Genomic DNA, 13517 nt, shown 5'->3' with positions numbered 1-13517 from the left:
CTTTCCTTCCACAACATGTGCAACAGCTGGGGTGGGAGAACTTTTATGACGAATGATAATGCAGAATAGAAATCAAAGTCATGCAATTGCCTCAGTGTTTCCAACAACTTTAGGTTTCATTAATCATGGTTGAAATTGCTGCAGGAGTGCGAGAAGTTTTGGGGACAGAAAGCCACTTTGTTCAAGTCATGCAAAAGTTCCCTGAAGATTTCTTCCTTATCGACATAGCTTAGCTGAAGAGTTGTGTTCGGCTACATGTGCTGCTGCAGAGTGCTGCTGCAGAGTGCTGAGAGTAAAATAAACCACTAGTGCGTCTAATAACTTCGACAGAGCACTCTAAATAACTTCCCAAGCATCGTTTACTGCAATAGCTGCATCTGCAATATTAGATATCTGCAAACACACAGCAACATTTGCAAAACATATACGGTAATGTTGGAAATGGTGCAGGGAACATACTGAAGTTTCAATTACTATTCTGGCTTCTCGCGATCATGAAAACAAGATAATCGAGATTAAAAGATTACTATGCTGCATGCTATGTTGCATCCATAGGTATTGCAACATAAACAGCAATACTGGAAATTGCAAAACATGTATGGCAATATTGAGAATTCATTTTTGGAAACCTGCACATAAATATCAGACAAATAGTAATTATCTAAAATATATGACTCAATCTGCAAAACATACACCAGTGTTGAATATCTATATGGAAATATCGTGATACTACAAATATACTGCAACATAATATATCTTTGATGGGCCTATTACTGCTCATCATTCTGGTTTATTTTGTTTTTTAATCATTAAAATGTCAGGAAGTAAAAACCTTTTTTTTAATATATTGGTGGAGTAATCACGTAGATGTAATTTGGATGGTGCAAAGAGAAGTTTGTTAATTCTGGGAATAAATCCACAGAAAATCGTCCATGCAGCTCTGAGGAACCTTTATGCTTCATAGCTCTCTCATCTTTTCCGACTCACACGTTTGCTGTTGTGCTTCAGTTTTTCCAGCCTCTCAGTGTTGTTCTTCAACAGTTTCCAGTGTACACGAGCAGCCCGGCTCCAAAAAGACAAAGTTAGAGCCTTGCTGGTGAACATATTTGAGTTTTAAGCAGAGACAGGAGACCAGGAATGAGCAAATGGAGAGCAACTGAGTATATCATCATGTAACTCATGATGTGTCAGTGTTGTGTTTGCAGCTGGTTAAAGTAGGACGCCAAAAAATCTGTTCAAAATCATAACAAAAAAAAAAAGGAATTTTAAGGCGGATATTCTCACCTCCCCAGAGTATAGTTTTTCCCAGCTTCCAGTGTGTGTGCTTAACTTACTGATGTAGAGGCTGCATGCTTAGATAGACTGAGCATTAGTCTGTTTATTTTTTACTCCTACGTTGAAACAAAAAACCGTGTGCGTTGTTTACCTTTCAGTGTTCTACTTGCACATTAATTGGACAGTAAGGTTGGGGAAAATTTGTTTTATGTAAAAATCGAGATTCTTTTCTTCTGAGATTTTAAAATAGATTCATAACTTCCAAAAATCAATCACTTCCTGCTAAGTGCTAAGGCGAGCTCTTTACCTCAGTAGAAAGCCAAATGGAGCAAGAAATTCAGCCGGTCTCACAGATGACTGGAGTAGATTCTGAAGTATGTAGACTTTGAATCATGATTTTGAATCAAAAATCGATTCCGAATCTTATTCTGACCCCAAGAATTGAAAACGAATCGTGAGGCACCCAAAGATTCCCAGCCCCATTTGACAGTAACCAAGACGAGTTCATTAAAAGGAGCAGCTGCTAACTTATTTAGTTTTACACTAAAGGCAGCTAGGTTTCCTTTACTTGATGTGTTTGGCATTACAACTATTTACATGTTAATAAATGACTGAATAAGAAGGAAGACAGTCGTGGAAATATTGTGGTAATGTTTGGTGTAGAGACTTTTAGTGTTTTAGTGTTTTAGTGATGGACAACAGAGGATTATTTTGCGCTGTGTGTTTGTGTTTATGGAACAGTGTGAGTACATTTTCAGTCATTAATTGGGCTGACATAAAAGCTGCTGTTTGTTCTAAAAACATGTCACCATGCCGGCTGACAACAGAGAGAGGCTGAGTAATAAGAGCGCTGAGAGGCCACTGTTTGGACTGAAAACAAAACTCCATCTAGGGAGAGAGAGAGAGACGGTCACACATTAAACACAACGTAGAAAATACAACCCAGGTTCACAGTGGTCTTTTGTTAGTCAGCAGAAATTTCAAACCTATGTATTTCAATATTTATATTTTCAGTATAGGAGCAATATTTATCGGCTGTAACAGGAAACCAAATGCAGAGATTTAAGTTCTCGTTCTAAATGACAGATTTTAAATGACACCATTTATGAGATGAGGGTATGTCCAAAAGAAAAGGAGATTTGGGAAAAAATGGACAGGAGGGTTTGTTTTACTGGTTTCAATAAAGTAGTCGCAAACCAATCAATGACTTTATTGGTTCAACTTTAACCTCTCACATAGAGTCACTTCTGGGCGGTGGTAGAATCGATCGTCTTTCAACTGGAAGGCCGGGGGTTTGATCCCCAGCTCGGGCAAGACACTTAACCCCAAGTTGCTCCCGCTGCTTCGTCACCTATGAATGGGATTGGTTAATACTGATGGTCTCTTTTCATAGCAGCCTCTACAATCAGTGTGTGAATGTGAATGTGACTAGAACAGCGCTAATCAAGCTCAAGTCCATTTGCCATTCTTTCAGCTCACTTTAAATTATTTGAAACAGGGCAGAGAGTTCTGAGCACTGTGAGGAAGGGCTTGGAGAGGGTAGTGGTCCTCTCCATTGATGTTCTACATTTTCTACTATTTACCTTTTAAAGGTTAAAAGCTGGTTGGATAATTTTTTACAGTTCACAGTGCTTTTCATTGAAGTTTACAAGTTTGCATCCAAACTCTGCTGAAGGTTGGAAAAGATCATGCTGTTAGGGAAATATTTATAAAAATAAACTCGTCCTTTTTTATGCTCTGAATCTATGTTGACTTTCCTGTTTTTCCAGACATGGGGAAATAACAAGTATTAAAATATAAATCTGAAGTGGACATTGTAGGAACACATTTTGGATGAATACCAACATACCTGCAAAGGGCTTTAATTGAAGACCTGAACCCCCAGAGTATTAACAATTAGATTATAATTAAGAGATATAAGAATTTTGTTTTTTACAAGATTTTAAGATCGTGAGAGATAAATATGAAAATACTAGTTATGAGAGAATTGACTTAGTCATAGCAGGAACTAATTAATCCAGAGACTGAGCACATTACTTATTAAATAAATAATCAAAATGAGCGTAGAGCCACTCTTCTACCTTCTTATGAACCCTTATAATTCCAGTTTATTCTTCCAAAAATAACTTGTTTCTAGTATGTTTTGAAGTTTATGCATGACGCATGTTAGGTGCTCTTTTTTATATAACTATCTGTAATGTAGGAAGAGGGCGTTTCCATCTACGGTCGGCTTTAGGGCCCGCTCTGTTGGACACAAAGCTTCAGGGTGGATCTGACATTCAGTTACCAGCCTGTGGGCGAGTTGAGGGTTGATTTCTGGCGCTAAGTTTGACAGCATCCATGACACTTTCACTTTGTGTTCAGAGGCCACAGTTTGCTTCTGGTTGGACTTTTATTTCAGCCATATTGAAAAAGTAAAAATCTGTTCTGTGAGTAGAATAAAATGAGCTATTTTTATGACTGGGAAGATGGAGTGTCTGTGCAGATTGGATGAATTCCAACAGTCGCAGTAAATCTCAGTTTGTAGTCGTGAAATGGAAACGCAGTGAAATATGTCTTCCGTGGTTTGTCGTGTAACTAAATAGATATGAGGTGCTGAGCCAATAAAACTGTTACTGGATGTCTTAATGAAGTTCCATTTTATCCTGCAGGCAATCTGTCGGTGTATTATGAGAAATGCATGTATGAAGTTGTGGTATGGATAGAACAGCCGGTTTACACATTCAGAGTTTTCATGAGATTAGTAAATTAAAATATGAAACAGATGCCTTCCTTCCTTACACACATTTATAAACACCCTTAACATTTAAATTCTACGACTGAACATCCACCACATCACAGCATCCTAAAGTTTAAAAAAAAAAACGAGAGCTACAGAGAAGTGGAAAACCGCAATGCTTTTAAATTCTTTTTATATCTGTCTATTTGCATAGCGTTCCCCTTTTTTCATGTAAATATTTAACCAAACTGCTCACAGCTCTGGATAGGCTCACGTATTATAGCACACACACACACACACCGGGACAAAACCTCTTTATTCTTTCCATGAAGTGCACCCAAGCTATACACTGGAACTGTATTTTCATATGAAAGAGCCCTAACACGCTTTAGTTCATGAGAACTCACATTTACAAACAGTAAACCACAAGATAGCACTATTCAATACTGATGCCATTTGTGCCATGTCAGGGCCATTTGACCAGAGCATTGGCGCCATTTGTGCCATAGTGGTGTCATTTATGCAATCCAACCAGAGAAGTGATGTCATGTGTATCATCCAACCTGATCATTGTCGTCATTTTGCCATCCAACTAGAGCATTTGTGCCACCAACTGGAAACCATAGTTATGCCATTGGTGCCATCATACCAGATCATCGGTGCCATATGTGCCAAATTGGTTCCACTAGGGCAATCCAACCAGAGCAATGGTGCACTAGCTTTTGTTCTCAACAAATTCCTAGCTACCCTAGCTGGAGGTACCTACTGTATACCTGCTAAAGCTGTTGCACTATCATGAGTACAAACACATGAAATCAAGAGTCAATTCGACGTCTTTTGGAAGCCTTCAGTGTCTGCCCATTTCACACATGAACTTCCAAACTAGACCAAATATTTTTAGTTCTGAGAGTGCTTCCAACACAGATGTCTTCCATGTATTGAACATGCAGTTATGTTATGAAATGCCAAATATCAGGCTGTTCTGAACCTATTGTTCCCAGTGGGATCTGTAAAGTTGCTGCAATTGAATTTAGGTGTTTTAGAAATTGAGTGCCAGGTTTTTGTATTGTTGATCCAAAGTCATAAACCTTAAATTCTGTGAACGTTTGTGTTTGAAACTTCAGCATTTCGTCAATAATTTTCTTTCTTTACAAATAATATCTGACCATCTTGTAAATAATCCAAAAATCCATGTGAGGCTAAAAAAATGGCAAACATGTTTTAAAAGAAAAATATGGAAGCTTAGATTTTTCTGTTGGTTTCATTCACACCAGTGGACGCTCGATACGCTTCATTTGATTTCAGTCCTGCTTGAGCTCTGACTGTAGAGTTTATTTTTAAGCATCATTTCAATATCTCCTCCGTCTGTAAAATGACTCCTGCACAGTTCAAAAGAAGGTTTCTAAATTTAGAAACAAGAGAAAGGAAGACGTGCTGATTGAAAAACATCTCAGCTTTAATTCACCATGACGTGCAGATACACACTCAGGTGCTCTTTGACCGAGTACTCTCATCTCATCTCCCGCTCACTTTCCCCAGTTATGGTTGGGGATTATCTCTGCAGAAGGCAGCTGTTGCATAACAACGACACACACACTCTCACACATAGAGGGGGAAAACACAGTCATCGCACATAGTTGTTTGGAAGCAAACAGAAGAGCAGGAAGTCAGTGGGAAAATAAGAGAAAAAGTTCTCAAATAAGGCAAAAGGAAATGAAAACCTAAAAAAGATTTTGACAGATTTGTCTCTCCTTGTACTGATAGTTTATCTGGGCTTTATATTGTTATCAACAAAGGTCCAATTCAAGTCTTTTCTTCCTGTTGTTGGAGGGTTACATGAGGATAAAGTGTCCCAAGTTCCAGTTTTCTGAGACCGGCTTTATGGAAAATCATACAAATCCAGCAAAGTGTATTAAATCAGATCTGATGTTTATCTGCTTCTGAGACTCAAGTGTGATATAATTCTCATCTTACTGAACAGTTGTTTTCTTTCTGTCGTATCTGTGAAGCAGCACAGTCGTGCTAAAAATAAAACTTTATTCCCTGCAACAAATATGGGTGTAACATTATCAGTGATGTCATGGAGTGGGCGTGTCCAAACGCTCTTAACTGAGTTCAGAATGAATCCAACAAATTCACAGATTAGTCTGGCACAGTGACATGCAGTTTTCGCCTGATAAAAAGGAATACAAGAATGAGCCAGTTAGCCCAGCTGTGTGCTGCAGCAAAGGAGAATAAATAACAATTGCTATACACCTGATACAGTTTAGCTCAGTTTGAAGAGAAGGCAACCCATGAACAGAGGCTACAGTCCCTCTCGCACTAATTGCAGGTTGGCCTTCTGGTCCTGCCGCTGTTTGGTGCATCGCATCTCCCATTCTCCCTCCCCAAATGTCCTGTCTCTGTTATCCTATCAGTTACTAGGCAAAAGCCCAAGAATAATATTTATACATTTAGTAAAGTAGCAGTAACATAGCCCTCTTTGATACCAAAAGACTAATTTGAAAAACCTTGAAAAACACAGGAATCGCTTGTCTACCAATTCCTCTATCAGTTATTTGGTTTGGTATAATGTGTGACTTTAAACAGTCAGTTCAAATCCAACACAATGTTTGTGTAACAAAAAAATAAGAGATTGAAGCAGTGGTTGACGAGCAACTCCTGCGTTTTGCAATCAAGATATTCTGACAGATATAGACCTTGCCACTCCAGAGCCATCAAAATCAGTTAGCTTGCAAAACATGGGAGTTACTTGTCTACCTCGGCCACCACCTGTTTACCTATCGGTGACAAAACAAGAAACCATTTTGACTTTTTAATACAAACAATCTGTTAGAACAAGTCAAAATGTTTGGTACCTACATGACATTTAGTCTCCAAAATAAATAAATTAAAAAAGGTCCAATTTGGTCAACAGAGATCGAAGGATTGACCCCACTTGGTGTCAACATTTAATTCTTTTTGTTGAGATATTCAGTGAGATGTGGAAGCAGAAGCAGATCGCTAATCCTTCCCTCTGATTTAAATGAAATTAAAAAAAAAGTCAAAGTTTCCGAGCTGAGCTGACCTCCGTTCTTCATTCTGTTAAACTCAGACTGTGACTGTTATTAGCGACACTTTCGGTCCTCACTGTAACGACCCCGACCTTTGCGGTCGTGCATTAGGAGATGAAGTGCCCGTCTGTTTAACGTCAGCGGTGGGATTAAATGTACAGCAGAGGTTTCAGTGTGCTGATGGTTCTCAGCAGTAGGACTTCCTGTTAGACCGTGCGATGGTTTCACTGTAGAGCCCAGAGATGCACGCACCTTTCTCAACAGTCATCTCATGATTTTTAAACCCAGCTGAGGTCTCATCCGTTGAACCGAGTGATAAAGAGTCTGTGGATATGTGGTCTGCCACAGGTTTGTTTCCTGTTTCTTGTAAGTTTGGTGGTAGAACTTATACAATATGATGATCATGAGTCATTATGATCCGATAAATGCCCAACATGCTACAACTTCAGTCAGTCTAGATGATGATTTAAATGTTTAGTTTTTGTTTCTCCTTTTGCACTTTCCTTAATCTAACCACTGAACCCATAACAGGTCATGACAACAATGTCAACTTTAGGTCCTTTGTGTTTACATATTCTGTTTCTTCTCCATTTAGCGAGTGCTTGCAAGCTGAGGGAACATTTTTAATGCGACGCCTCCCTCAAGGTCATCTGTGTCAAGGCGAACGTCCATCTCCGATTCTTACAAATCAATGGATGAGAAGGGTTTGCTCTGGAGTCTTGTTCTGTTCCTTGGACTTTTACGAAGCGATTTGTTTTCATGGTGGGAAAACATTGCTTTCTCGGCTTACCTCCAGCTCATGATTCTGCTGACAGCAGCATTTATTGACACCTCATTCTCAGCAGGATGTGGTCCACCAAAATGCCCCCGGGATCAAAGTGATACGATATGAAAAGATTCCCATCAGTATTTACTCTCTTGAACCCAGCGGCCTTTTGGCTCCGATAGTCACTGAAACCAAGAGGCCCAAGGGCCAAATCATGAACTTAACTCAAGTTTGGTGAATTGCATTATAACTGCTTATCAATAACAACAAAGATTAGACATATTCATACACCTAATCTTTTCTGTGCCAATTCAACTTTCTTTTGTAAAATACTCTGATGCGACTGTCTCATAGAAGTTGGGAAACAGGTGTAAAAGTACGGTGAAATGAATCAGAGCAAGATGTCTGAAGTTAATCCTTTTTCATTTCCATGAAGTTGGCAACACCAATTTGAAGCAGCCAGTCGGTTAGATGGTAAACATGTGTTGTGTGTGTTGCAAAAACTGTTTGCTTGTTTTTTAACCACACTGTGGTTACAGCCTCAATCACTGAAGATAACAAACCACCGCTTAGGTAAAAGTCTTCTGTTTCTGATCCATTTTTCCTTCATGTAAACACCCATTAGGGACATGATGTGGAAATAATGAAAGCAGGATTCTATCTTTTCCTCATGTTTATAGTATCCCAACAAGATATCTGGCCTTTTCAAAATCTTATTTCTCGATAATCTCGACAAAAATGTTCGGAGATTTGAGGGTTTGTTAGACTCTCTTTCAAGGTCTTGTAGAGTTGGGCAGACTTCAATCGGATCTTGGTCTCATATTTTTATGATTTTGCTCCAATGTTGGACAGATGAATGTTGTGGGAAACACTGAAAGAGCTTTTGGGTGACTTTGAACAAAGCAGCACTGCATCAGAGATCCATTTTTTAAACACAGACAACTGGTTAGATGTTGAAGGATTGGATTTGTTTGTATCATTTATCATTTTTAGCCATTGCTTGATGCTTGTTGTTTCGGTAATATTTGTAGCAAAGACTCTCTGTTTATCTCATAATCTAATGAACAATGTAGATTTAATTAACAGAAAAGCTTATCTGCCCCTTCAGCTTTTCTGATGGAGAAGCTGGACTATCATCTTGTTTTGTTTTTGGTGGAAGAAACCCAATCAGTTATCATGGATACCTCTACCTTTTGAATATCAAAACATCCGGTGACCTCGTATCCGACCTCTGACCAAAGCCACTGCTATGTTATTACTCCAAAGCCTCTCATCTAATCAGTTGCCAAAGTTAGTCTTTAGTGCCTTCGTCATTGCGCCACACTCCAAGACATGATGGATTACTTCTTCCAACGGCATTTCCGCCGCCGCCAAAAGGGACCGAAGCACAACGCTGCAGTGCGCCAACCTGCTCCTGCTGTTCAGACCAGTAAAGCCCGGAGACGCTCCAGTGTTGGTTTGCCTTCAGTAGCACTAGCACAGTCCAGGCGCTCCTCCATTGGTTTACCTCGGATAGATACCGATTCGCGTCGGCGCCAAAGTGTTGGCTTACTGGTCGCCAGTGGACAGAAGCGACAGTCCATTATAGAGCTAGCAGGAGACTCAGGGAGAGGAGCAGAAAAAACAGATGGCGCCGCCAAAAGAGGGAGAAGAGGGTTCAACCATAAGCCTTACCGTTCTCACGGCCCGTCTGGCACCATCCCTCGTGGACTGGCTGTGCGATATCGACGCCATTCGAGAGTCAAATCCATTGAACCTCATTTACTCGGATCCTCGATGTTACTTGCGAGTTTGGTTCAGATGGGAAGAGAAGTGAAAGATAAAGAGGAGGAGCCAGAAGTCTCCATGTATTCGTGTTCAGAGTCAGACGGCGAGGAGGTGGCGACAGACGAAGAAGAAGCAGAAAACAGGCGTGTGGATCACTTAACCCAGGCGGTCATTTTGCAAAACATCAGTCCTCGTCCGTTGCTCCGCCCTCCTCGCTGCCTGAGACGAAACTCCTCCCACCTCCTTCCAGCAGAGTCGGTGTTACAGAGCCGGGAAACAGATTATGGAGTTTACGGCCGATACAATCAACGGCGGTCAAGTCAGAATCACTGGACTCCGAGTAAACCGATCCAGACTTCCACTACCAGCCCCAGTTTGGGTCAGCTGGTCTCAGAGGGTCTGAACTCTGAGTCTGCTGAGACAGATGAGTCCTCCTCTGGGTCTTCACTCCAGAAAAGCTGCTCTTCACCGCTTTGGGGACCGGAGGAAACTATATATTATGATCCATATCTGGATACGTGGGAGGACTTCCTGTCGTATGTAAACACACATATACACACACAAACACACATATGCAGCATCACATACTCCTCTTTTGGTTTTGATTATTTATGCAAGACTTAGTTGGCATTATTTGTTGGGGGGAAGTTCACAAATGTCTGTTGTTTTAAGCTTTGGCAGAAACTGGAGAACCCAAATGTACAAATCAGTTGAAGTGGAAATCAAACAGACTTTGCCCTGAAGTCCAGATAAAGTCCTGGTCCAGTCTTCTGACAGTTAAAATAAATCAGGGGGAGATTTTCTGATAAAAAGCATTACCCACACATGTAGGACGAGATCACAAAGAGTTAAGATGTACTGTTTTGTCCAGAGGGGGCGCCAAAATCGACACAAACTGGAAGGAGTTCAAACAGCGTCTGTTGTGGTTGAAAAAATATTACTGTGGATCATTTCTGTAGCAGGTTCAGATGAGTTGTCTCCATGTGCAGGGGTGACAATAGACCAAAACAAAGCCGGAGCGAGTTTCTCGCCAGGATCATATTCAGGATACAGGAAACAACGGGCTGAAACGAAAAGGAGGGCTGGGCTGGGCGAAACTTGTTCTCTGAGAAAAGGACAGGCAATGAAACCGCCAAACACCCGAGAATTGTTCAAACCCCAGGGGAGCACGAGTGACCCACATCACAATGAGGTTCAAGTTTGTTTTTGAGTCTATAAAGAGATTCACATCAAATATGTCTATAAATATAAAAACATTGCTGGAGTTCTTGTGGGACACTTTTCATCCTCACCAGTTACAGAAACACACTCTGATACACGTCTAGAGATGACTGTCCAGAAAACAGGAACTTTTATGTATTAACTTGTCGTGTTAATCAGAGATTAAGGTCCAATATTAACCCAGTGGCGTGCTATTTTGTCCCTTTTGGTGCACTGTAGTTAAAGGTCCAATCAGTAAGAGCTATAGTGACTTTATAAAAGAGTCTTGTTTTTCATTTGCTGCAAAAAAACAACTTGTTGCTGCTTCTTTCATGCCTCTGATTGATCACGCTGATGTTTTATACTTCCATGCCTCTTCTCACTGAATGCATATATAAAATCTTTGATGCTGTGTATCATGGAGCGTTGAGGTTCAGAACAAATCCCCGGGCCCTGACTCATCACTGTGCTCTGTTTGACCGAGTTAGCTCGCTTTCATCGACCCCTCGCAGACACCTGTGTCATTTTATTCATTCTGAAAATGTTGGAAGCTTCAGCCCTCTCTCTCTGCCACCCAGTCACAAAAAAACATTCTTGTTATCTCTTCCCAAAGTGCGTCTTGAAGCGGGGAGAAGCAGTTTCAGGTTCGCTGCTCCTGCAGGATGATCTGTGTCTGGGGGAGCTGGTCTCTTTAAACCTTTTTAAAAGTAGATTGAAGGTTTATGAGTACGATGCTTCATGCTTTAACCGATGACTGTTCGGCTCTGTGACTCAGGAGATGTTGATCTGTGTTTGTAATCGTTCTGTGTTTTATGAATGTGCTGCTGCCCGTCTCGGCCAGGATAAACGAGAATCATGATCTCAGTGAGGGTGTTCTGGTGAAAAAGAGTTAAAATAAATAAAACTTAACGTAACCGCTCAGCTGACGAGTCAAAGGAAGTATCCACATCAAACATTTACCTTTGTTACTGTTCCTTTTCCACCTCCTAACGAGTTCCTTTTTTTAAGTTAATGCTCAACTTTCAATCCACCGGAAGTTCCTTTATTTTCTTTCAAAATAAAAGCTGGTTTGATCCAATTAGTTCGATTTTTAATTAAATTGTTTTCTTTCCTTTTTTAGTTTTACAATCAAGAAGAAAATCAGAGCATTCACAAGTTTCTCTCGTTTGTGTTTCCAGGAAAGCTATCGCCAAGTCCGGCCTTCACCATCTGCCCTGTCAGCCAAGCACATCATCTCTGAACAGAACCGACCCCGAGGCAATTATCCGCAGCACTCTGGACTGGACTGTGAGTTCTGCACATTCTTCCTTTAAAAAATAAAATGTTTTTTGAGGTCTAAGTCGGAAATAAGGTGCTAGAATCCCCTAGGATAAACATTACAAGTTGACTCTGATCACCCAGCTTTAACGTTCCAATCTTCATCTGTAGATTTATAGAAAACAGGGGAATGCTTCACATCTGTCCTCCTCTGTGTGTCTGTGTTTGCTTCTGCAGGACTCGGCTCTGTACGGAGATCATATCTGGTTCGAGACGAATGTTTCTGGAGATTATTGTTATGTAGGAGAACACTGCATCGCCAGAGCACAGGTTAGTATCTCACTCATGATCATCTGTCATCTGATTCTGCCTCTTAATCTTATGCAAGAGTCATACTCAGCTGCATTTCACTTTGCAGACGCTGTCAGGTTGAAGCAGCATCTGCCCGTTAGATGCTAAATGCACAAAAAAATAAAAAACAGACTCCACCAGCTACACTTCCCTGACTGTCATCTTTTCTTAAACCTGTTGCAAAAATCTGGGCGTGACTTTTGACTCAAATTTTAAATTTGACAAACAGATAAACTCTGAGGTCGACTGCTGCTTCCTCCAGTTACAATCCTTAGATTAATTAAACCGTGTTAAAGTTTCCTAGATGCAGAAAAAAAACTCCATTTTGTTTTTCTAGAGTGATTCACCAGGTTGTAAGTAGAGAAGGTCGTGCCTTTTAATGACTTCCTCATCACCAACTTTCATCTTGAAGGTCAAACTCGGCGGGAACCCTCTGCATGAGCGCTACAACACTGACTCATCTTCTTCTTTACCTAATAAATATCACTCTATGCTCATGTGTTTCATCTCCAGCCTTAAAAAAACAGCCCGTCATTATCTCCAAACGCCGGCATGTCATGATATATTTTTATTCCCGTCAGCTCGTATCAGGGTCAAACATTTAACCGGCCTTGTCACGTCACAAACGTCACGCGCGATCATTTCAGATCTTATCAGAGTTTGTGTCTGACTGCAGCTGCAGGAACTTCAAATCACTTTTTGTAAAACAACGCTGACCCCTAGTGGTCAGAGATGATACGACTGAACCAAAAGATAATTCCCAGCTGCTGAAAATCAAAATCACTGAATTATATATTTTTAACACTCTATTTTATCGATTCCTGTGAGTTCATGTCTCTAATCTTTCAAACTTTTCTTTTTGTCTTTTTCAGCAAAAGTCGGTCATCCGAAAGAAGTGTGCAGCCTGTAAGATCGTCGCCCACACCATCTGTATCGAACAACTAGACAAGGTAATTCTGCTTTCATTTAAAGACTTTAAACAGGATTTAGAAATTAGAGCGAGTCAGCGTTTTAAGGCCGTTTCTCTCTTTTTATCCTCCGCATTCTTTGTGTTTATATTTCAGAGTTTAAATGACTCATAGGTGCGATCTTTAATGCTTCTACGTCCACTCAGAGTCGTTGTTTTTGT

At 40.4% G+C, this 13517-nt stretch overlaps 1 protein-coding gene across 9 annotated transcripts in view; it reads left to right on the top strand.

Annotated features, from left to right (window-relative positions):
• dgkza (diacylglycerol kinase, zeta a) overlaps positions 1 to 13517 on the top strand; it is an 83953-nt gene that overhangs the window by 19821 nt on the left and 50615 nt on the right. For 6 of the 9 annotated variants that reach the window (XM_061032758.1, XM_061032756.1, XM_061032754.1 and 3 more), the window contains exons 2-5: positions 8922 to 10116; positions 11959 to 12067; positions 12275 to 12367; positions 13261 to 13338. In XM_061032758.1, coding sequence (XP_060888741.1) covers positions 9146 to 10116; positions 11959 to 12067; positions 12275 to 12367; positions 13261 to 13338 — 1251 coding nt within the window. In that variant the 5' untranslated portion in view covers positions 8922 to 9145. The remainder of the gene's footprint in view (positions 1 to 8921; positions 10117 to 11958; positions 12068 to 12274; positions 12368 to 13260; positions 13339 to 13517) is intronic. The other 3 variants (XM_061032762.1, XM_061032764.1, XM_061032763.1) reach the window with 1 other exon arrangement.

This window comes from Labrus mixtus, chromosome 24 (genome assembly GCF_963584025.1).
Source record: "Labrus mixtus chromosome 24, fLabMix1.1, whole genome shotgun sequence".
NCBI lineage: Eukaryota > Metazoa > Chordata > Actinopteri > Labriformes > Labridae > Labrus > Labrus mixtus.
Note: the sequence above shows the minus strand (reverse complement) of the source record. Positions and strands in the feature narration are given on the sequence as shown.